The 25,084-nt window shown below is 48.9% G+C and overlaps 1 protein-coding gene and 1 long non-coding RNA gene across 16 annotated transcripts in view; one reads left to right on the top strand and one right to left on the bottom strand.

The window, feature by feature from the left end:
* The window catches only part of LOC135977138 (uncharacterized), a 19,717-nt gene extending 4,679 nt beyond the window's left edge, over window positions 1-15,038 (top strand). The window contains exons 3-4 of the long non-coding RNA XR_010594488.1: window positions 11,405-11,520; window positions 14,388-15,038. This is a non-coding gene — a long non-coding RNA (uncharacterized LOC135977138). The remainder of the gene's footprint in view (window positions 1-11,404; window positions 11,521-14,387) is intronic.
* LOC101946961 (zinc finger protein 883-like) lies at window positions 2,035-25,084 on the bottom strand. Of its 15 annotated transcripts, none has more exons than XM_065576355.1 (6): window positions 24,851-25,084; window positions 16,719-16,751; window positions 12,666-12,776; window positions 11,458-11,721; window positions 9,565-9,626; window positions 2,035-4,162 (listed from the first exon to the last, which is right to left on the bottom strand). In XM_065576355.1, the coding sequence occupies exon 6, from the start codon at window positions 4,152-4,154 to the stop codon at window positions 2,556-2,558; it is 1,599 nt and encodes a 532-aa protein (XP_065432427.1). In that variant the 5' UTR covers window positions 4,155-4,162; window positions 9,565-9,626; window positions 11,458-11,721; window positions 12,666-12,776; window positions 16,719-16,751; window positions 24,851-25,084; the 3' UTR covers window positions 2,035-2,555. The 15 variants fall into 15 exon arrangements, with proteins under 15 accessions (XP_065432427.1, XP_065432421.1, XP_065432416.1 ...); XM_065576349.1 differs by having other exon boundaries at window positions 2,035-4,165; window positions 24,851-25,062; XM_065576344.1 differs by having other exon boundaries at window positions 2,035-4,165; window positions 12,666-12,813; window positions 24,851-24,986.

Raw genomic sequence — 25,084 nt, 5'->3', positions numbered from 1 at the left:
TTCAGCCGATTCGGCTGAATTGGGCCCCGCGCCAAGAGGGCCCCGCGCTGCAGCTGTCCGCCCCGCCCCCAGCTCACTTCCCCCTCCTCCCCTCCCCTGCACGCCCCGCCCCCTCCCCTGCTTCCCGCGAATCAGAGATTCACGGGAAGTCTGAGACGAAGCAGGGGCGGGCCAGCAGCACGAGGTAAGCTGGGGTGGGAGAAGGGCTCCGGGGAGGCGCGGCCCGTTCCTGCAGGCCCCAGCGGCTCTGGCCCGGCTTGGCTCCAGCCCGGCGCCCGGCCCCCGGGGCCCGGCTCCGGCCTGGTCCCCGCGGCTCGGGTCCGGGGTCCCCCCCCCAGCGCAGCCCCGGCGACGCGGCTCGGGTCCGGGGTCCCCCCCCCCAGCGCAGCCCCCGCGACGCGGCTCGGGTCCCCCCGTCCCCCCCGCGGTGCAGCGGGGCTCGGCTCCCCCCGCGGCGCGGTTCGGCCCCCCCCCCCCCCCCCGCCGTCTGCTCGGCTCGGCTCCCCCCCCCCCCCCCCGGCGCGGCTCGGGTCGTCCCGTCCCCCCCCCCCCCCCCCCGGCGCAGCTCCGCCCCCAGGAATTGGGCCCCGCTCTTGCTAAAGCCGGCCCTGCCTAGGGAGGTGCTGGAATCTCCTTCCTTAGAGGTTTTTAAGGTCAGGCTTGACAAAGCCCTGGCTGGGATGATTTAGTTGGGAATTGGTCCTGCTTTGAGGGGGTTGGACTAGATGACCTCCTGAGGTCTCTTCGAACCCTGATATTCTATGATTCTATGAACAGGTTACTGAGGAAGGTTATGGAATTTTAAGAAAAGGTTAGACAAACACCTGCCTGAGGTGGTCTAAGTATACTTAGATGACCTGTAGAGGTCCTTTCCATCCCTACAATTCTATGATTGTTTTCTTAAAATGAGTTGCACTTACTACTTCCAGTGCAGCTCCAATAGTGGCAGCACCAGTGTACACCGGCTTCAGGTTTAGATGACACAGTGATTAAAATGCTAATGCCTGTCACCACCCATCATTGCAAAAAACTAGTGGAATACCATGTCCAGTTCAGGTGCCCACAATTCAAGAAGGATATTGATAAACTGGAAAGGGTTCAAAGAAGAACCACAAGAATGATTAAAGGATTAGAAAACATGCCTTATAGCAGGGGTTCTCAAACTGGGTTCAGGACCCTTCAGGGGGTCATGAGGTTATTACATGGGGGTCACAAGCTTTTAGCCTCCACCCCACACCCCACTTTGCCACCAGTATTTATAATGGTGTTAAATATATAAAAAGGTGTTTTTAATTTATAAGTGGGGTCACACTCTGAGGCTTGCTATGTGAAAGATGTCACTGGCACCAAAGTTTGAGAGCCGCTGCCTTATAGTGATAGACTCAAGGACTGCAATCTATTTAGCTTAACAAAGAGAAGGTTAAGGGGTGACTTGATTACAATCTATAAGTACCTATATGGGGAACTATTTATTAATGGGCTCTACAATCTATCAGAGAAAGGTCTAACACCATCCAATGTCTGGAACTTGAAGCAAGACAAATTCAGACTGGAAATAATGCATGAATTTTTAAGAGAGAGAGAGAAAATTAATAGTTTACTGAGGGTTGTGGTAGATTCTCCATCACTGATGATTTTTAAATCAAGACTGGATGTTTTTCTAAAAGCTGTGCTGGAGGAATTATTTCAGGGAAGTTGTATGGCTTGTGTTAAACAGGAGGTCAGACTAGATAATCACAATCGTCCCTTCTGGCCTTAGAATCTATGAAATGGAGGAAATTTTAAGAACAACATTCTAGCCTTGACAAGGTGGGATGGAAAGAGCTGTAAAGCCAGTGTATGAGCAAATGCCTTGGGACCTTAGACTAAATATTGCCCCCTGAAAAGAGCAGCTGCATCTTCAGTGATCACAAGAAAAACTTTTGTGGGAACACTGATGGGAGAACCCTTAATAAATCACAGCTGGAGGCTAGACAGCCACACAACTGTTATAAGACACAGCATCTGAAATGGGACACTAGGATGGAAAATGGGTATGCTGGACAGGTTTTATTTCATATGGGGAGAGACTGCAATACAACAGGAAATATAGTATTAAAAGCAAATTTTAAAAAATGGGAATAGAATCTAGGTGTCCAACAGGAATTAAAATCCTGGGATGGAGTCTGGCCAGAACAGACAAAAAGAAGGAACAAATGCTAGGGAGCTGCCCATGGGACTGAAATGGCCTGCACTCTGTCTGCCAGTGTCTATGTAGACAGCCTGTCCATATGAGGTTGAAAGAATGCATAAGTTAGACCCCCTTAGACTTGCCTTATTACAGGTTCCTTAGCTCCTGTGGCAAGTGGGATCATCTCCCGGATCTTGCAACAGGCGAGGCTGGGGCGGGCAGCCGCCGCTGGCAGTGTGAAGTCTAACTCCTGGGGAAGGTTTCTAGTCTTCAGCATTGTACACTGAGTAATTTCTCCCCCTATTAAGTGTCCTGCTGGCCCCATGCTGTTTATTGCAATGTTGGGAGCTTGCTCAGCAAACAGACACGTTGGCCAGCCCCATGTTCAGGGTTTCTGTGCTAGGTGGGTTCTCTGGTGCTCTATGAGGTTGGAGCTCCAGCTGAAGCTCTTCCCGCAGTCAGTGCATTGGTAGGGGCGCTCCCCTGTGTGGATTCGCTGGTGTTGGGCGAGGTTGGAGCTCTGGGTGAAGCTCTTCTCGCAGTCGGAGCACTTGTAGGGGCGCTCCCCCGTGTGGGTGCCCTGGTGTCGGATGAGGTGGGAACTCTGGCAGAAGCTCTTGCCACAGATGGTGCAGTGGTAGGGCCGCTCTCCAGTGTGGGTGCGCTGGTGGCTGACCAGGTGGGAGCTTTTGCAGAAGCTCTTCTTGCAGTCAGGGCACTGGTAGGGGCGCTCACCCGCATGGCTCAGCCGGTGGCTCAACAGCTTTGTGCTCTCCCCAAAGGTCTTTCCACACTGGGGACATCGGTAGGGCCGGTCACCTGCATGGCTGAGCTGGTGCCGGGTGAGGTGGGCACTGACCCCGAAGCCCTTCCCGCAGTCCCCGCACTTGTAGGGTCTGTCGCCCGTGTGGATACGCTGGTGCTGCACCAGGTATGAGCTGCGCCCAAAGCTCCTACCACACTCCCCGCACTTGTAGGGCTTCACTGCCACATCAGCTCGCGGCTGGCTGCCAGCAATGCGGGAGAAGCGTGTCTCACACTCAGCACAGTGGTGTGGCCGTGGCCTCTGCTGGATGCTCCGGGTGAAGCTCTTCCCACAACTGGCGCACGTGCAGGGCAGCTCTCCAGCGGCATGGGTGCCCTGGTGCCGGATGAGGTGGGAGCTCTTGTTGAAGCTCTTCCCGCACTGTGTGCACTTGTAGGGCCTCAGCCCCTTGTGGATGCGCCGGTGTTGGATGAGCGCAGAGCTGCGGGTGAAGCTCTTCCCGCAGTCGGGGCACTTGTCTGGCCGCTCGCCCGTGTGCACGCGCTGGTGCTCGATGAGGTTGGAGCTCCAACTGAAGCTCTTCCCGCACTCTCCGCACTTGTAGGGGCGCTCACCCGTGTGGATGCGCTGGTGCTGCACCAGGTTGGAGTTCTGGCTGAAGCTCTTCCCGCAGTCGGGGCACTTGTAGGGGCGCTCGCCCGTGTGGGTGCCCTGATGCCGCAGGAGGTGGGAGCTCTGGCTGAAGCTCTTGTTGCAGTTGGTGCACTTGTAGGGCTTGACACCCTGGTGCACGCGCTGGTGCTCCGTCAAGTGGGAGCTTTGGGTGAAGCTTTTGTCGCAGTCAAGGCACTGGTAGGGGCGCTCGCCTGTGTGCACCCGCTGGTGCTGGGCGAGGTTGGAGTTCTGGGTGAAGCTCTTCCCACAGTCAGAGCACTTGTAGGGGCGCTCGCCAGTGTGGGTGCCCTGGTGCCGGATGAGGTGGGAGCTCTGGCTGAAGCTCTTGTTACAGTCAGTGCAGTTGTAGCGTTTCTCTTTGAATTGGAGCCCTCTCCCCCAGAGCGGGGATCTGCCCAGGGGCTGCTGCTCTCTGTTGTTTCCCCCCAGCAACTCCGACCCGCCAGGACTGTCTGAGCCAACTTCCTGGGGGATGTTCCCTTTGGGTCTACCCTCTTCCTCAGGACCTCCCTGCAGAGGGCTCTCCGCCTCCTTCTCACTCATGATCCCATCTGCTGAAATAAAAGAGAATCCAGGCAATCACTCACTTGCCCCCTGGGTTGGGAGGAAAGAGGAACTGCAACACAAGAATTTGGGGTGGGGGGGGAGAATTGGAAAGGGGAATTTGCAAAAAAGGTTTACTGTTGGACCTAACAGAGCGCACTGGTCCTTTAAGGGCATGCTTATTACAGGGCCTCTGTCTCTTTAAAGCCAAGCATTCTGGGAATTGTTGGGCCAAGGCCTCAGTCGTGGTAGGCTGAAAGCAAGGCCTGCTGGGATTAGACAGAGATAAAAGCCAAGCTGCTCTAGCAGTAGAGAAAGGAATCTTTTATGGGGTGGGTAGCTGTGGCTGTTAGGTCATTTCTGGCAAGAGCTTGGAGAAGGAAGCTGTCTGGAACTATGACCATACACTGATGAGAAAGCTAGGAGTTCCCTGTAGCTCAGCGAAGTGAAAGGACTGTCATCAGAGTCCAGTGGGAGGGCTAAAGGGAGCCTCTGTAGCTGAGAGGTGGAAGGCCAGCTGTGATCCAAGGGAGGCTGGACTGTCTGCAGACTGTAGTCTAGTAGCATAAGGATAAAGTGTGGCTGGAACTGGGGGAGGGTGTCCTATGCCAAGTATTGGAATATTTTGGGCCATTAATAAAACCAGGACCTGGGAAGTCAGGCTACTTTGGAACTCTAGCTGAGGGTGTGTGTGTGATACAATATTGCCAACTCCAGTGACCTCTATTGTGTGATATTTCATGTTTGCCTTAAAGCCCTCCTGGCTGGAATTAAGAGATTGCATGAGAATCTCAGCTTTAATTCTTCAGAGAGGTTTCCTGCACTCCTGGCTACAAAGAACTGCTTGTAAACTGCTTGTGTGCAGCCTGAAGGCTCAAAACCAAGAAGGCAGATAAACCCGGTTTTGTTTTCTTAAAGCTCATGTTTTTTAAGTCACTCATGGTATTTTTGGGGGGAGGTGGGGAACAGAGGGGAGAGAAGCTGACACTTTTTGAATACTTGTAGTTGGGGATAACAACAGTCACTGAGGGGGGAAACTGAGGCACAACTGTACCCCTGGTGATGGAGGTGTAAGTTGAACCTCCTACACAAACAGACCAAGCACTGTGTTGCCCAAACATGTCTGGAGGGGAGAGACAAGGAGAGCCGATGAGCAGCTGAAGTGAAACAGAGAGCATAGATGAAGTGAGGGACTACCACCAAAAATCCAGTTGGGATTGATAAAGCCAGAGCTGCTCCCCTCCAGATCACCCCATAAAAGAACTTCTCCCATTACTACAGTGGCTTGGCTTTTATAGCCTTCTAATCTGAGCAGGCCTTGCTCTCAGCCTGTCAACCCACAAGCTATAGCTAATACAAGTCCCAGAGCACCTGTAACATGAGTGCTCTTAAAGGTTCAAGAGCAAAACTTTCTTGCCAATTCCTCTATTCCCACCCCCCCCAATATTCAGTGGGTGGATTTAAAAAAAACACAGGATTTTAACAAAGGCATCAAGGAAGAGTTTATTCTTGATCTTATTTCAATATTACCTCTCCCTGTGCTGCCATGGAGTGAGCTGGCTGACTGGCTTCCAAGGCAGAATGGGGTGACAGGCTGGGCTGTGCACCCCCAGAACTAGACTGGGAGACCCTGCTGGGCTCTGCATGTTCCTGCCATTGTGGCCCTGGAGTTGTCTGGGTTGTGGTGGGGTAACCCTACTGGACTGTGCATTCCCCACCCCGCGCGGCCGCCGTTCTCCCATACAGCTAGTTGACTGGGTTGCAGGGGAGACCCCTGCTGGACTGTACATTTCCCCCACGCTGCCTTGGAGTTGGCTGAGTTGTGGGACCTAGCTAGGCTGTGCACTCCCACATCACTCCTGGTGTTGCAGGGCAGTGCAACCCCCATGCTAGCTGGGTTGGGGGTGGTTCCTATAGGGCAGTGCAACCCCCTCACTGCCCTGGGGCTGGCTAGGTTGGGGGTCCCTGCAGGGCATGCACCCCCATGCTACCCTGGGGCTGGCTGGGTTGTGGGTCCCTGCAGGGTGGTGCACCCCCCTTTGCTGCCCTGAAACTGGCTGGGGTTGGGGTCCCTGCAGGGCAGTGCATCCCCCCCCTCACTGCCCTGGGGCTGGCTGGGTTGGGGGTCCCTGCATGGCACTGCACCCCCACCCTGCCCTGGGGCTGGCTGGTTTGGGGGTCCTTGCAGGGCAGTGCACCCCTGTGTTGACCTGGGGCTGGCTGGGTTGGGGGTCCCTGCAGGGCAGTGTACCCCCCAACTCACCCTGTGCAGGCAGTGCAGAGAGCCCCACAGCCTGGCCCCAGTTCGGGTGAAGGCTCTTGTTAACATGCTCCCCCCCGCACAGGGCACTTCTGAGCCTCTCTAGCCGATGGAAGACTCGGACTCTCTGTGGTTGTATCACTCCCATTCCCAGCTGCGTGGGGGGCCGGTCCAATCCCCGTTTCCGCAGGACAGCCTGGGGCACTTGCCCATCACAGCCCGGGCCAGCAATCCCACCACTTTATCATAGTAGGAATACTGGGGGCTTTCCCTTGCTGCCTGAGCCTTTAAGGGTGCACGTAGGGCTGGTTCTCCAGCGCTTCTCAGTGAATGCCAGGGCCAGACACTCGCTCTGGTTAAAGTAAAAGCTGAGATTTCTCTGTGATCACTGGACTCCAGAGCTGGGGCTTGAAGAAGAGCAACAGAAGTCACCAGTGTCAAAACGTGACCCCCTAAAGACTTAGGGAGGCAAGTAAAAACCCCAGGATGATTAGTTTAAGAATAACTAGGTTTTTAAAATAATCTATTGATTTTGGAATGTGTGGGTGAGTTTTAAAAAAGATGGCTTTAGGTAGTATTTAGAGTTCAGGGCTGTTGTTGGGTGTCCCCCCCCCCCCTCCCCCAAAACCATTTAGTTATGCCTTCCCCACTGCAACATTTCTCATTCCGTAAGGGGGTGGAGGGGGAATCCAGCTTTTCTCCCAGCCACAAAGACTAGAAATGTTTTTAAAGGTAAAAGCTGATATTGTGCTCAGGAAATTTGTGTCCTTCCTCTCCTGTCTTATATGACAAATACATTGTTAAAAACTGTAGGGATTTAGCATTAAGGTGGAATTTATGATTGCATGCAAATTAACCAGTGACATAACTTTTATAAAATGTTGCACATGGAGCGGTACCAAATTTGGCAGCTGTTGAGATAGTCTGTGCTTTGGAGAGCTTACAAGTGAAGACCCAGATCCTGCCAAAACTTCCCATATTGAGCATTTGCATAAATCTTGGTAGAATCAGAGCCTAAACAAACAGAACGCTCATTAAAGGAAGGGATCTTGCATACTATCAGGGTGATGGTTTGCAAATGTCAAGTTAGTACCATGATGTTTTGTGTCTTCCTTAGAGACCCCAAACTGAGATTGAATCACCTAGCGCAATGGGTCCCCAAATAGCTTGGAGTATAAATAGGGTTGGTTGGGTTATAATGCAGTATTGGGTATTTGCTCTATTTTTATTTATCTACATTAAATGTCTGACAGGGCAGGGGTGGCTGGCTGAGGGAGGCACTAAGGCAGGCAGGGGTGAACTAAGGGGGAAGGAGCATTGAGGGGAGCAGGTAGAGTGACAGCATGAGGGAAGGGTTTAGAGCCAGCAGCCAATCAGCAGAGGGATGAGAATGTCTAGAACTGGAGCAGCCCCTGTGATGACATCAGTGCTTAAACGTCCCTGGTGCTGCAGCTGCTCCTGCTGGCTCGAGTCTTGGAAGGGATTCTCCCTTACACAGATCTGGGTGCTGGATGCCTCACACCTGCCCCTGCCTGCAATGTCCTAGCCTCTGGTCAAGAGATGGGAACAAGTTGTGGTGTCTGGGCCACTTGCATGGTGGCTAGGGACAAAGCAGATGAGGGTGGGCTGTGTGCTAACTGCCCCAATAACAGCTATGTGGGTGAAACCAGGCAGACACTACACTCTTGAATGAACTCCCACAGACAAATGATAAAAGACAAAAACACCCTGTCTCCCACAGGTGAGCACTTTTCACAAAGCGACCACTCCGTATCTGACCTCTCAGTCCTCATCCTCAAGGGAAACCTGTGCACACGTCTCTCGGGGGTGGATTTTTCACACCCTAGAGAGAGGGCGCACTATGCCAACGTATGTTTTTATTGTAGACCAGCCCGGAGCACCTTTCCCAGATCTGAACAAGAGTTCTGTGAAAGCTCCAAAGCTCGTCTGTTTCAACTACAGAAGTTGGTCCAATAAAAGATATTACCTCATCCACCTTGACTCGCTCCTGTTTTGGGGGAGGGAGGAAGACAACACTGATCTAGGGATTATGGGACAGAATTGATGTATCCAGAGATTTGAGTTTGGGGAAGTGGAGATTGCAGTGTTGACAACCCCACGTGTTCAAAAATTATGAGTCAGACCTCAAAAAAAAAACAGATGCTTCTGGTTGAAAAATCATTTTTGGCTTCATTTTCTCTGCTTTCTGAGCCTTTAAGGTGACACTTGGGTCACATTTTTAAGCATTACTCCTCAACATGAAGAGCTGGGGACTTAGGGTGTGTCTATACTACAAGCACTGCACCCCTGCTGCTGTAATGTAGACACTACAACAATGGAAGGTGTTTCTCCATCACTGTAGTAAATCCCCACCCTTAGGAGCCAGTAGCAAGGTCAATGACAGAATTCTTCCATTGACCTACCTGAGTCTACAGTGGAAGTTAGGTTGATCTAACTACGGCCCACAGATTGCAAAAATTTTCCACAGCCCTGGGCGATGTAGCTGGGTTGACCTAAGTTCCAGGTTGACCTAGTTCCAGGTCTCATCTTTTTTTTTTTTAAATAAAGGGTGTTGCTGTTCTCACTCAGTCTTGTGACTCCAGAAGCTGGGGCTTTGGGGGGAAAAACACCAAATATTGCAAGACTTGTGACAACTGGTGTCAGACAACCCTATGGGTTGTGCAATTCCCTAAGCGGAACTTGTGCAATTCTCCCTTGTAAAGTCGCTCCTCTTCCACAGAATCTTACAAGCAGGCAGCCAAACGCCGTTATAAGGGAGCATTGCACAACTTTAAACGAGCACGTTCCCTAATTGAGCAGGGACGTAACATTGAAACAACAACAACATTAAGCGGGATGACATTAAATGAGGAGTTACTGTACTGAAGTTGAGCTGACTGGTCTGTAATGCCCCAGGTTGTCCTTATTTCCCTTTTTATAGATTGGGACTAGATTTGCCCTTTTCCAGTCCTCTGAAATCTCACCCCTCTTCTATGACTTTTCAAAGATAATTGCTAGTGGCTCAGATATCTCTACAGTCAGCTCCTTGAGTATTCTAGGATGCATTTCATCAGGCCCTAGTGACTTGAAGACATCTAACTTAAGTAATTTTTAAACTTGTTCTTTCCCTAATTTAGCCTGTGATCCTACCTCATTTTCACTGGCATTCACTATGTTAGACGTCCAATCACCACCAACCTTCTTGCTGAAAACTGAAACAAAAAAAGTCATTTAGCTCTTCTGCCATTTTCACATGTTCAGTTATTGTCTCCCCCCCCCCCCCCCCGCCACCACCACCACCTCATTGAGCAATGGGCCTACCCTGTCCTTGATCTTCCTCTTGCTTTTAATGTATTTGTAGAATGTTTTCTTGTTACCCTTTACTTGTTATTAGCTAGTTGAATCTCATTTTGTGCCTTGGCCTATATACTTGCATTATCTGTTTATATTCACCCTTTGTAATTTGACCTAGTTTCCATTTTTTGTAGGACTCTCTTGTGTTTCAGGTCATTGAAGATCTCCTGGTTAAGCAAGGGTGGTCTTTTGCCATACTTCCTATCTTTCCTACACAGCGGAATACTTTGCTCTTGTGCCCTTAATAATGTGTCTCTGAAAATCTGCCAACTCTCTTGAACTGTTTTTCCCCTTAGACTTGCTTCTCCTGGGATCTCACCTATCAATTCCCTGAGTTTGTTGAAGTCGGCCTTCTTGAAATCCATTATCTTTATTGTGCTGTTTTTCCTCCTACCATTCCTTAGAATCACGAACTCTGCCATTTCATGATCACTTTCACCCAAGCTACCTTCCACTTACAAATTCTCAACCAGTTCCTCTCTATGGATCAAAATCAAATCTAGAACAGCCTCTCCCCGGTAGGTTTCTCCACCTTCTGAAATAAAAAAAATGGTCTCCAATACATTCCAAGAACTTGTTGGATAATCTGTGCCCTGCTGTGTTTTTTCCCCCTTAAGAGATGTCTGGAGTTGAAGTCTCCCAAAACCACCAAGTCCTATGCTTTGGATGATTTTGTTAGTTGTTTAAAAAGTGCCTCATCCACCTCCTCTTCCGGGTTAGGTGATCTGTAGTAGACCCCTACCATGCCATCACCCTTGTTTTTTTACCCTTTATCCTTACCCAGAGGCTTTCAACAGGTCTGTCTCCTATTTCCATCACAACCTCAGTCCAAGTGTATACATTTTAAATATATAAGGCAACATCTCCTGCCATTTTTCCTTGCCTGTCCTTCCTGAGCAAGCTGTACCCTTCTATACCAATATTCCACTCATACGTATTATCCCACCAAGTCTCCACGATACCAGCTATGGCACAGCTGTGTTTATTAACTAGCATTTCAAGTTCTTCCTGCTTATTCCCCATACTTCTCGCATTAGTATACATACATCTAAGATACTGATTTGATTTGCCCCCTCTGTTTTCTCTGGTCTCTTCCTTATCCCTGCTATAATGGCCCAGGCTCCCTCCCAGCCAAAGATGAGGACAATGCACTATAGCTTTTAATAATACAATATAAACTGAAGCCATGGGAAAATCCTGTGGTTTATTATATAACAGATATGATCTGAATGGCCCCATTGTCCTGAGTCTAGGACCTTCCTTGTCCTGAAGATTCTTCTTGATCCTGAATTATAGCAATGTCAGGCTTGAAGGACTGAGAATTCATCATGTCCAGCCCCCTGTGCTGAAGCAGGACCAGCTGAACAGACAGCATCCCTGACGGGTGTTTACTGACCAGGTTTCCATGGTCTTTCAACTGGAAACAGACTGAGAGCAGTGCTTCAGAGATTCTTCTGGCCTCCTAGAGAGAGATCTGCTAAGTGGTGGATCCCAGACACCTCTCCCCCGGGAAATCCACAGAGTGGCAGATCCCCACCCCCAAGCTCTTCTATAGCATCAGGGAGACTGGTGAGTTAGGGTCTCATTCAGATATAAGGGCTTTGTATTAATCTGATGTTTCTCTGTCTGGTTCTAGATCCAGGATCTGCACGGTCCTCCTTACCTGAGGGATGTGTTCTGGGCACTTACCAGGAAAGGAGATGCACTACTGTCTGGAGATGGAGGCGTTGGAAGCTTTCTTGATTTCTGCAGGTAGGTGGCATGGGTTTACAAGAGCGTTGAGTCTTGTGAGTTTGGGATCCCTGCACCTCTGACTTGTGCTCTACTCTTTGATGCACTCTTCCATGCTAGCTGTGGAATAGGGACAAATCCACATTCGTTCCAATTTCCTTTTCTGCATGCGAGGAACAGTGCTGTGCTTCCAGGGACAGGGTTCCAAGTGCTGCGAGTCTCCTGGCCAAGGAGAGACCCCGTAAGTGACAATTCCCAGAAGGATAGTTTGCTCAGTGACCCCAGGGATTAGCCCCATGCATGTGTGGAGGCGGAAGGGAGGGTAGATTAAGCACTTCCTCAGGGTAGCTTCATTAGTGTTGTCATAAACATACAGCTAAGGGTAGCATAAAATCCCTCCTTTACCTGTAAAGGGTTAAGAAGCTCAGATAACCTGGCTGGCACCTGACCAAAAGGACCAATAAGGGGAGAAGTTACTTTCAAATCTGTGGGGGAAGGTTTTTGTTTTGTGTTCCTTTGTTCTCTCCGAGTCAGCGAGGAACCAGGGCAGGGAAGATACATCTCCCTAAGCCATATCTAAGCATCCAATATTACAGAAATAGTAAGCAATAGCAAGGAAATGCGTTAGATTATCTTTTGTTTTAGCTTGTGAATTTTCCCTGTGCTAGAGGGAGGTTTAACCCTGGTTTTGTAACTTTAAAGTTTTGCCTAGAGGGGAAATCCTCTGTGTTTTGAATCTGATTACCCTGTAAGTTATCTTCCATTTTGATTTTACAGAGGTGATTCTTTTATCTTTTTTTTTTTCTAAATAAACTTCTTTTAAGAACCTGATTGTTTTTCGGTGTCCTAAAGACCCAGGCGGTTTGATCTGTGCTCACTTTGTAACCAATTGGTTAGGATATTATTCTCAAGCCAGCCCAGGAAAGGGGATGTAGGAGCTTGGGGGGATATTTGGGGGGAGGTAGGGCTCCAAGTGGCCCTCCCTGAATGTTTGTTTAAATCACTTGACGGTGGCAGCGATACTAAGGGCGGGGAAGGAATTTGTGCCTTGGGGAAGTTTTAAACCTAAGCTGGTAGAAATAAGCTTAGGGTTTTTTTCATGCGGGTCCCCACATCTGTACCCCCGAGTTCAGAGTGGGGAGGGAACCCTGACAAATGAATTTTACCTTCTGCCTGTAGACTCCAAGGTGCTGAACAGAGCTTCTCCCAGGCCCTTTGATAGCAGCGCCACTGTAGGGACAGATGTTCCCTCCTCGGCCACTCACAATCTTCTCTAACTATTTATTTAGGAAGGTTTAACAGGTTTACAAATCTCTGCCATGTAAACGTTGGAGACAAAACAGTCATTACAACAGTGAGCTCTTCTTTAGAACAATCTAGTCATACAATAAATCAGCTCTCTCCATTTCACAGGGTGCTACCACTGACAGAGCAAGTCTCTTTCCAATACCCACAAAACGCGGGTTCTATGATTTTATCACAGACAGTGAAATCTCTGATTGCACATATTGAACAAGCCAGGCCTGTCTATCAAATAGTAATATTCAAAAAAATTGGACAGGTGCACTGGTATTTTGCAGGAGAATGTACTTTGAGTATTGAATAAATGGTAACCAAATATCTAAGTGTCCTTTGTCTGTTTTGCTGAGTATATAATTGGTGCATTAATTTTTCCATAATCCGCCACATTTTTTGAACCAGTCCTCTATAGTTGGACTATTTATTTTCCTGATGGGAGGCTAGCAGTATCTTAGCAGCTACTAGCAGATGAGAGATTAATTCTGCATTCTGTTTGTGTGACCATTTTTGCTAGAAGGATTATCAGAGGATCTTTCATAATCAAACTTCACTAATTGTTGGATATTTATTACAAATTGTATCCCAATGCTCCACCGTACATACATACAACCTCCTCTTTCATCATGGTTTTTCCAACACTTATCCCCATTCAATTGCTATTTTTAATCTGACCGACGTGAAGTACCACTGAAGCAGTATCTTAAAGACATTTTCTTGCATCATGCTACAGTTGCTGCTCTTTCCCAGATCAACCCCTGTTCCTCTGGGGTAATTTGTCAGTGCAAATCCTTTTCCTAGCATGTCAGATATGGACATTTTTTTTGTTAAGAAAGTGGTCTGCAAAGATTGATTTGTTTTAATTCTTTTATTTCCCCAACTACCAGATGCCATTGCTTCTATTAAAGTTAACTTTTTGTTTTAAAAGAACTCTTTTCTAGAAAGATGAGAAACAATGTTTAACCTAAAGGTACTATTACCATGGGAGAGTGGGTCAGTTAAAGTTGTGATCTCTGAATAAGTTAGAAATGTTCCTCCCTGAATGCACCTCACACTCATTAATGTTTGTATAGACTCCCCACCCCTGAAAGGCAAGGTAGGGCTATTATCCCCTTTGTACAGATGGGGAAACTGAGGTTCAGAGAGACGTGACTTGTCTGAGGACACACAGGAAACTCATGGCAGAGCAGGGAATTGAACCCAGGTCTCCCAAGTCCTTAGCTCATGCCTGAATTATTGGCCCATCCTGCCTCCTACCAGGGCCTTAGCTGGAGACACTTGGGCTCGTTGTGCCAGCTCCTGGAACTTGTCCTAGTTTTGAGACAGTGTTGGTGGCTGATTCTTCTAGATGCCAGAAGAGCAGAAATAGGCTTGTCTGGATATTCCTCATTCCTTTGTCTCCTTCCAAATGCCAGGCAGCTCAGCTTTGCCTTTCTGGATTGTCCGAGTTCTTGCAATAATGGAACCCCTCTGTGAAGAGGGAAGACAGGAGGGCCTAGTGCAAGGTTGATCAAGCCAGAGAAATCCTGTCTCCTTGGTCAATAAAGAGCACCCAGACTTACCCTTGCTCTCCCCTCCCTGATCTCCTGTAGAATCTGGGACAGCATAAACCCTGGATGGAAGGGATACCAATAACCCTGACTGTACTTGAGACAGAAGAGGAGCAGTGGATGCTGTGAGATCTCACCTCCTGGAGATGAATGTCCCATGGACGCAAATGGATACATTGCCCAGTGCTTTGGCTAAAAGGGGCTTGAGCCCACTGACTGATTGGCTCAAGCCAATCTGCTTTGGTACTCAGCTTCCCTTTCAGTGTCGCATGGCCAATTGGTTGTGCAGTAATGATGTGAGGGCTCAGTGCCGTTCTTAATGGAAGCTGTATTTTGTTCTAATATCTTTTGTAGTTTAAGAATGTTTAATAGCATTAGGAGGTACCATGAGCTAGTGGACAGAGCACTTACCTAGGAGTCAGGATACCTCAGTTCTATGCCTGATATGCCACTGACCTTGAATGTCTTTGGGGAAAATCACTTAATCTCCCTCACTTTCCCTCTGTCTTGTCCCTTTAACCCTGATCTTAGATGGGGACCCTAAGTGATACTATAACACAAGTAATAAAACAATGACACTGCTAGCAAGCTCATTTTACTGTATATTTTGCCAAAACAACTACATCTCTACCCCGATATAACACGGTCCTCGGGAAACAAACAAACAAAAAAAACAAAAACAAAAACAAAAAATCTCACCGCGTTACAGGTGAGACAGTGTTATATCAAACTTGCTTTCCCCCGCCCCCCCCGTTCCTTGTTCCCTGATCGCCCCCTCCAGAGACCCCTGTCCCTAATCACCCCCATGCTCCCTGTCCCCTGACTGCTCCAACCCCTATCCACACCCCCCGCCCCCTGACAGGCACTCACCGGCAGCAGCAGGAAGCAGAGCAACGTGGCCCCGGCCCACTCCACTCCGCCACCTCCCAGCCACGGCACTCCGCTTCCCACTGCCGGTGAGTGCAGGGAGGTTGGGGAAAGGATGCCCCTCGTACTCACCTGCGGCGGGAAGCGGAGCGACGCGGCCCCAGCCTGCTCCGCTTTCCTTGCCCCGGCCCCAGCTGGGGGGGGTGGAGGGAGGAGGTGTTGGGGAAAGTCCCGCACTCACCTGCGGCGGGAAGCGGAGCGACGCGGCCCCAGCCCGCTCCGCTTTCCTTGCCCCGGCCCCAGCTGGGGGGGGTGGGGGGAGGAGGTGTTGGGGAAAGTCCCGCACTCACCTGCAGCGGGAAGCAGAGCGCTGCAGCTAGGAGCTGGCAGAGTGGAGCGGGCTGGGGCCAGGCTGCTCCGCTTCCACCACTGCCAGTGAGTGCGGGGGGGGGGGGGGGGATGATGATCCCTTCCCCCAAGCGACACAGCTGGGGCCAGGGTGAGGAAAGCAGAGCAGGCTGCTCCCAGCCCCCTGCTAATCCCCCGGGCCACTCTGGGACTGCGTGCCCCCAAAATTGCCCCCCAAAGCTCCTGCCTAGACCCGGGGGGGCTGACCGCCCCCAAGACCCTCTGTCCCTTATCCAACCCCTCGGCCCGGCACCTTTAACATGCTGCTCAGGGCAGCGTGTCAGAGCTTTAGCACGTTGTATGCGAACCCATGTTATATCAGGTCGCATTATATCGGGGTAGAGGTGTAGTTGATTGAAAAATGGGAAAAAATCATTAATATTTTCTGTTTTTTACAAAAGTAAGTTTTCCAGCTAGCTCTGAAGATGGTGAAAAGGTCATAAAATCCTTGGTACAACACTGACTACAGTTTAAACTACCAGTCAGTGATACAAAAAACATACTATACTGCTCTGCTAGTCAGTCTTTGCGGAGTGGAGAGAGGCTTCCTTGTGCTAATTAAAGCGTGCAGATTAGTGAGATTCTACCACACAGCTGGGCATCACACTCTAGTCTGAGCACAGTGAGCATGGCCTCTGGAAAAAGACAAGTATTTATAAAGGGAGGCCTGTTTCAAGTTTGGGTCTAAATGCCGACGCACTGCCATTTTTTGTGTCTTTCTGGCACAAGAACTAGAAATTCAGTCTTCTAGCATGCTATGACAGCACTTTAATCTTCAGTGCCATTTCACAGAGAAGTGATATCAGACAGAAAGACTGAAGGAAAACAGATAGTGGATACAAACTGCTGACTTCTGGAAACAGAAATATCTGGTTTTGTTGATGCACAAGGCAGAATAGTAAAGACTTGACTGTCACAGTTATATGGGCTCTGCAATGCTGACCGAAATAGAGTTGCGTGTGACCTAAGAGGATATTATTCGGACATGCGGGAACAGAGTTGAGCTGTGAAAACCTTCAATTTTATAATCATTTTTCTGACTGATTACATTAAATGACTTTTTTTTATGATAATGTATTAAGATTTTACTATACTTGCCTCTATTTGTCTCAGAGTTCCAGTTGCCATAACCTAGAAAAAGACCAAAAGGCGGTCAAAACCCAAATTATATGGTAAATGTCAGCTGTTCTAGCTACAGCATAAGGAGAATCAATTCTATCTAAGATCTGACCATCAAATGCACCCAAATAAGCCTGACTGTATCAAAGTGGATACCCCTAAAAAGAGATCAGAGCTTGACAAACCAATATTACTCTGGAGGAATTCTGCACCACTGAGCATACAGAATTCATGTCCTCCGCAGATAAGGATGGGGAAGAAAAGGGAAGTCACAAGAGCAGTCATGTGCCCCTCCCCAGCAGCACAGGCGTGTGGTATCCGGTGCCTGGAGCAGCCAGAAGAGAGGTAAATCACCAGGGGGGAGGGGCCCTCCCATGAGCATAGTTTAGGGAGGACAGGGGGTATTGCCCCCCGTCACCCCCCCCAAACAGAAGCATGGCATAGGGGGCTGTGTGGGGTCACATTCCACTGCCCATTTCTGCAAGTGCAGAGCTGCCTGGATGATGGAGAGTGCCCCTCCCGCTAGCTGACTCCGCCTCCTGGTGCCAGTCATACCCTCTTATATGCGTGCTGGGAGCCATCCTGTTTTCCATACAATGGTGAGTGCCACTGGTGGGTCATGGCAAGGGTGGCAGCAGGGGAGGGGCGGAAGAAAGGGGGACAGGATTGGACAGGGGGAATGGGATGTAGGAGTGAGGGGAGGGAGATAGGAGCAGGGGACAGTGGGAAGAGGAAGGCAATGGAATGGGGAAGAGGCAGTGGAGAAAGGGATAGGATAAGGAAGAGAAGTGGATGGGGGAGGGATCCTGGCGCTGGTGGCAGCAGCAGCTGGGGCTCCCCTATTAAACAGGCCCATCGAACCCTCACCCCGACAACCCCCACACCTAGACCCCCCAACCAATTGCACCCAGACTCCAATCCCAGCAAGCCCCACTCCCAGACCCGCTCGCTGAATCCCATCTTTCCCCACCTGGATCCCCCTGCAGAGTCCCATTGTCCCTGCATCTGGAACCTCCCTTGTGCATCCAAATCCTCCATTGAGCTTTCCGCACCCAGAGTGCCCCCCACAAAACCCTCTTACCCCACATCTGGATTCCCCTACACTAAGCCTGCCACAGTTGGACCCTGCTGGGCTGAGCCTGCCTGCCCACAACTGGTGCGCCTGGTGCAGAGCTCAAGGGTGTTTCTGCAGCAAGCCTGGCCCTTCTGCTGTATCAGGTACAACCTCACTGCAGAGTCCCTGTTCCATGGGTGATCTCCCACCTCTGTGCAGCCAGTGATCTGTGCTCACCACTGCTATGCTGGAGCCTCCACATTTATTTATTAACAAATAAAATTTGCAGAATTTTCAAATATTGTGTGCAGAAATTTTCTTGGCACAGAATTCCTTAGGAGTACCATATCAACAAGTAGGAAACATGCTCTAAAGAGTAGTGTCCTTACTCATCAGTTTCTGTACAATATTATTTTAATTCAAGCTTAAGTTTCTAGCACCTGTAACTGCAAAGATACCCTTCCAACTGGGAACTGGTGAGTTTTGTCTTTCAAGATCTACAGAAAGATGCAGCTTGGAAGAAAGGCTGTTATTTGCCCAAGGCCTAGATCACAGCATCATCTTGGACTGGAAGGGAAGGAATCACTCACTAGCAACTTGCTTTGCATCTAGTCATCCAGTCTTAGGGATGGGATATGCTCTCCACTGCCTGTACCCTCACTAGGGGTTTGTCTACAGTACAAAATTTGTCGCTTACTGATAGGTGCCATCATACCAGTGCAGAACATGGATTAGCTGCAATGGTAACAGTGGCCAAAACAGTCAACACCACTTGATTTTAACCAGAGTTTCTGAACCTCCACTGCAAAATCCCTAATACACAGGAATCTTCCTGCTGGGTTAGGTTCTGCAAGATTCAATAGGTGGGAATCCCGCTATGTGGGCTCCCAAATTCCTATCCAGACCCAGAGTAGGACTACACTGGATTTGCTACAAAGAGTGTAGTTGCAGAGAAGGAGCAGGACTTGCCACCAAAAAAGTTGTGAGCCAGAAGCTCTTTAAAACTGGCATTATCATCTCCTCTTAGAGCCTGGAATACACAAGTTTCCTGACTAGTTTTAGCATTTTCCTACATCAGCAATAGTGCTGCATTTCTAGCCCTGCCAGAGGCTGACTGACATGCTTCTGTTTCATGCTGGTACAGAAAGGTAACTCCTCAAGATTATGCATATCTCAATAAATGCCACACACAAAGTGAGCTTGCCTCTTAAAATTACCATCAAGACACTGAGAATGTTAGTTAAAAACTGGAGGACTTTGCACTAGATAATACCAGTTTTAAACAGACAACTCCATCCAAGAATGGAGTTACATAGAGATTTTGTAGTCTGAGTTCTTTTAAAGGTAAGGAACAGAGATATAATGCCTACTTCCAATACAAAGAATCATAGAATCATAGAATATCAGAGTTGGAAGGGACCTCAAGAGGTCATCTAGTCCAACCCCCTGCTCAAAGCAGGACCAATTCCCAGCTAAATCATCCCAGCCAGGGCTTTGTCAAGCCGGGCCTTAAAAACCTCCAAGGAAGGAGACTCCACCACCTCCCTAGGTAACGCATTCCAGTGTTTCACCACCCTCCTAGTGAAATAGTTTTTCCTGATATCCAACCTGGACCTCCCCCACCACAACTTGAGACCATTGCTCCTTGTTCTGTCATCTGCCACCACTGAGAACAGCCGAGCTCCATCCTCTTTGGAACCCCCCTTCAGGTAGTTGAAGGCTGCTATCAAATCCCCCCTCATTCTTCTCTTCTGGAGACTAAACAATCCCAGTTCTCTCAGCCTCTCCTCATAAGTCATGTGCTCCAGACCCCTAATCATTTTTGTTGCCCTCCGCTGGACTCTTTCCAATTTTTCCACATCCTTCTTGTAGTGTGGGGCCCAAAACTGGACACAGTATTCCAGATGAGGCCTCACCAATGTCAAATAAAGGGGAACGATCACGTTCCTCGATCTGCTGGCAATGCCCCTACTTATACAGCCCAAAATGCCGTTAGCCTTCTTGGCAACAAGAGCACACTGTTGACTCATATCCAGCTTCTCGTCCACTGTGACCCCTAGGTCCTTTTCAGCAGAACTGCTACCTAGCCATTCGGTCCCTAGTCTGTAGCAGTGCATGGGATTCTTCCGTCCTAAGTGCAGGACTCTGCACTTGTCCTTGTTGAACCTCATCAGGTTTTTTTCTGCCCAATCCTCTAATTTGTCTAGGTCCCTCTGTATCCGATCCCTACCCTCTAGTGTATCTACCACGCCTCCTAGTTTAGTGTCATCTGCAAACTTGCTGAGAGTGCAGTCCACACCATCCTCCAGATCATTAATAAAGATATTAAACAAAACCGGCCCCAGGACCGACCCTTGGGGCACTCCACTTGAAACCGGCTGCCAACTAGACATGGAGCCATTGATCACTACCCGTTGAGCCCGACGATCTAGCCAGCTTTCTATCCACCTTACAGTCCATTCATCCAGCCCATACTTCTTTAACTTGGTGGCAAGAATACTGTGGGAGACAGTATCAAAAGCTTTGCTAAAGTCAAGAAATAACACATCCACTGCTTTCCCCTCATCCACAGAGCCAGTTATCTCATCATAGAAGGCAATTAGGTTAGTCAGGCACGACTTCCCCTTCGTGAATCCATGCTGACTGTTCCTGATCACTTTCCTTTCCTCTAAATGTTTCATAATTGATTCCTTGAGGACCTGCTCCATAATTTTTCCAGGGACTGAGGTGAGGCTGACTGGCCTGTAGTTCCCCGGATCCTCCTTCTTCCCTTTTTTAAAGATGGGCACTACATTAGCCTTTTTCCAGTCATCTGGGACCTCCCCCGATTGCCATGAGTTTTCAAAAATAATGGCTAATGGCTCTGCAATCTCACCCGCCAACTCCTTTAGCACCCTCGGATGCAGCGCATCCGGCCCCATGGACTTGTTTTGCTTTACCTTTGCTTCTTGTACATGTTTGGGTATGTTTTAAGCCCCTTTATATCAGAGATACAGAAGTTAACACAGAACGTATTAAACTGTAAGTCATTCCTCTTGTACATGCAAAACATTTATCTAGGATCCTTTACCAAAGAATCATTTGACCACAGATATATGAACAGATAATGGTATCTTATTAACTTTTCTGCTAATCAAATCAGCTGTACAGAGAAACTAAATGACTATAGAAATAATATACTGTAGGAAAGCGAACAGAAGGGCAATCAACAACTCAAGTTACAACAGGGCTAAACTCTAGCTTAGACATACCTTAAGTATCAACCAAGTTAATATTTTTGGAACATGTAACTACCTGTCTAGTAGAACCTGGACATAGGGCCAGGTGCATCCTCCACCCCAACTGCACTCCACTCATTTCATAAGGTCAGGGACATCAAAAAGTAACTGTATTAGATGAAGACTGGTGAATTAAGTGCAAGAAACCCCAGTATTGTCTCATCACACCTCCTACCATACACTTTTGCACACAAGTAATTGCGTCATCATACCCTTCCCTCTCTGTCTGTGTTAGTAGTTGGCAATTTCTGGCACCCAATTCCCAAAGTCAACCCACAATTACCAAAATCAACCAATTCCTCATGTCACACCACATTTATCTAGATTCAAAGTCTGCACACAATCTTCCAAGGATGAGCTATTTTTTTTTTTTTAAATATACATTTCATTCTGGGCATTTATTTTCCAAGGGATACTCACCACATAAATGTATTTTCTAGGTGAACAATGATAAAAATATATGTATACTGAGCCATTACTATGTTCTACCCCTACCCCCACCTCCTCCTCAAGAAGTAATCCTATAATCCATACAAGCATCAATACAGATCTCAGATTAAAGCTACAAATTCCACAAAAATTAAAACTGAGAAAGCCTCAAGTAATATTTTTGTTCTAGTTTCAAATCTATTAGTAGTCGAACCATTTACTAGATTCTTGTCAAGTGCAGATTAATTAGCTCTTAATGTTTGCAACAGCCTACAAGATTGTAGTCAAGGAGTACATCCTGACTACCTGATGAAGGAGACAACCTTCATCTACCAATATAAAATGCATTCTTGTTTTGAGGAGAGCTACATGCTTCACATCACTTTTACCCTATTTCTACATGAAAGCACAAATATAAAAGAGACTTTCCCTACAAACTGTATAACAAACAAGCAAAAATTCTATAGTTCCTTCCAATACACACCACATCAAAGCTCTTTACCATACTACTTAAAAGTTAAGAATCCTTATTAGCCACTGATGACCCCTCAAACCAACCACTTCTTCTACAATGCCACATCCCAGAATCTTTTGTTCTGTTTCAGCAGGAGTGAGCAGTTTGCTTTTTCAAGTTCTTTCGCATATGGTGGAGAGGCAAGGGCACCCAGAGCCCCAGAGGCAGGGGGACACACACAGAACCCCCAGTTTGAGGGTGGGTTGCAGACACTATATTAGAGCGGGGTGCGTGGGTGGCATTCAGGGAACTCGTGGGGGAGAAAGAGGGATACAATGAGCGGGAGGTGCATGTTATGAGCTTGACATACAGAAGCAACAAACTCTATGACCCTCTAGTTATGTTATGTATGACTGAAATCAGTTTTTACAGTCAATGCATGTGAACTCAATCATTTCATATTTAAAAATACATCAAGCAAAAATTGTTCATAACATTTCCCATAAGAAAGTACAACTTTCCCCTATAAGATAGATTCAATAAACCTAATAACTGGAGCAATTTGTATTCAGAAGGTCCTTCAAAACCATAACAAATGGAAACAGTTTTTACATTAAGCCTTGAGTCTGTAGAAAACAATAGCAGTTCCATGACCCCAAGGTTGAGAATCATTGCTATACATGCACAGCACTGAACAGGCTGCCACTTTGGGGAAGAAAGGGAGCAATCTGGTGGCCAGCTATCACAGTGCACAATTGAGGTATGGGTCTTGATAAGTGAGAGATTGTCACCACTGATCATGGCAAACCCCTTATATTTAGACACAAAAGTGTCAAACAGTGCAGGAGTTACAAACCCAATTATAATATTAATTTGTCCAAATTGCAGTATTGGAAGGTAACATTTTGAACATTCCAAATACAATTGAGTATACCAGAATAAGGCAAATTTCATAACTGGATTAATAATCTTTTAGAAGTACAGTATTATTGAGTCTGAGCTCTGTGTTACAGACCCAACATCACTAAGGTTAGTACTTTCCCTGCCTCCCCCCCCACCCACTCCCATTTTATTTAATGCAAAACGTGTAACCCAGCACCCAAAGGCAGTTCATTGCCACCACACTGAGGAAAAAAAGAAAAAAAAAAAAAATCTCAAACCTGCAGCAAAAAGCAGCAAAGCTACAAATCCTGGGCTCCCAGCCTAATCCCTGAGATTCTGCAAAGGACAACTTCAACTAAACAATCTTGAACTACCCTTTCCTCTGTTTCAACCGAGGGTAGGAGAAGCAGGGACAGATGCCCCCCTCTTAGATGCAGAATCCCACATGCCTTGTCATCCCGGCTGGGTATAAATCTCAAATTTCTCTCTCCCGAGCTCATCAGTTGAAAGATGCCGGGGGAAGGGAAGAATCTGTGCCAGCTTTATCCTGCTTATTGCCCCCCCAGCTCATCAGCCAGGGATATTGGTGCCAACTTCTTCTCCTTGCTTATTACATGCCCCCCAAAGCCCATGCAATGGTGTGAGGGGGAAAGGAGAGAAGATATCACCATCACCGTCTCTGCCCTTATTGTACCCCATTCCTTCAAGCAATGGTGAGTGTATGCGAGGAAGCAGTGTAAATTTCTTCCACCATTGCGAAGACGATGCAGTGACAGAGAATATTTATTATCAGTGCTGGGTTTCCCCCTCCCTCATCATTTATTACACACATACTCACACCAATGCAAGGCTGCATACAGGGGGAAACCACACCAGCTCCTCCTCTAGTTATTATACCCACTCACCAGAGGCCAATTCAATGTTATGTATGGCAGAATAGTACTGCCAATGCCTCCTCCTGGTTATTAAATCCCCCCAGAGCCTGTGAAATGGTGTGGGTGGTGTGTCTATCCCCGTCTCCTTGTATATCTTGCCATATGTCCAAAACCCATGTAATGCAGGATGGTTGGTGGTGTATGTGGCAGGCGCCAAGCAATTCTGTTGTGTGGTGTGTGCGCGTGTGTGTGGAGTTGTGAGTGCCAGCTCTCCCCACAGAGTACTACACAATGTGGATGAGGTATGTATGGTAGTGTGTGTCAGTGCCAGACACACAAACCCCAAGCTCCAGAACACACTGTGTGGTGGGGATAATGTGTGTATAGGAAGTAGTAGGCCCCCTGTGATGCTGTGCAGTAGGGGGACGGGGTCAGCACCAACACCCCAGCAGGCTCCATACCAGTCCCCCTGCAGGCCCCATATTATGCCATGCACCAGAGGGTCGGAGCCAGTGCTGATCCCCATGCTGTGCCATGCAGCAGGGGGTCAGGGCCAGTGCCAGCCCTCCTCCACTTTAGTGCCCGTGCCAACCCCCATGCCATGCCATACAGTAGGGGGGTCAGGGCCAGTGGCACCGAATGCCATGGCATGCAACAGGGGATCGGGATCAGGGCCAGCCCCACCCCAAGTCCCCAGGCCATGTCTGTGGTAGCGTATCGGGGTCAGTGCCAGCGCCAATCCCCTCAGGCCCTGTGCCATGCGGTAGGGGGTCGGGGTCAGTGGCGGCCCCCCGCAGGTCTCGGACATGTTGGTGCTATGGGCCGGGGTCAGAACCTGCCCGACCCCCACAAGCTCTAGGCTTATGCGGGGGGGGGGGGAAAGGGACGGTCCGGTCCCCATCCACCGTCGCCCCACGGAGGCGGCAGCGCGCAGGAAGGAGCGAGCGACTGGGCCAGCCCTTCGCCCACCTCCAGGCCCGCCCCAGGGCGCCGAGGGTGGGGGGAGCTCGGAGCAGGCCCTGCAGGCCGCCGGGAGGGACGGGAGGGGCAGCGCCGAACCTCCCTCACAAACGGGGGCAGCCGCCATCTTGCACCCAGCCGGCCCCCGCCCCAAGGGCCCGGCCCCGGCAGCCGCTCACCTGAGTAGCTCATGACAGCGGCTCCACGTCCCACTCTCGCCTCACCCCCAGCCCGCTGCTGCCTCCCGCGACAGACGGTAACGGCAGCTGCCCAGCCCCGCCTCCCGACCGCATTGGACGCGCTGCTCCGCCCACCCGCCTGCGAAAGGCGGACATTAACGTCAATCGAAAAGATTTTAACAGCTCATTGGTCAAGATATTTGTCAGCCATTAAACGCCACAGCAAGGACGGGC

Source organism: Chrysemys picta, chromosome 22 (genome assembly GCF_011386835.1).
Source record: "Chrysemys picta bellii isolate R12L10 chromosome 22, ASM1138683v2, whole genome shotgun sequence".
Classification (NCBI taxonomy): domain Eukaryota; kingdom Metazoa; phylum Chordata; order Testudines; family Emydidae; genus Chrysemys; species Chrysemys picta.
This window is presented reverse-complemented; position numbering and strand designations above follow the sequence as displayed.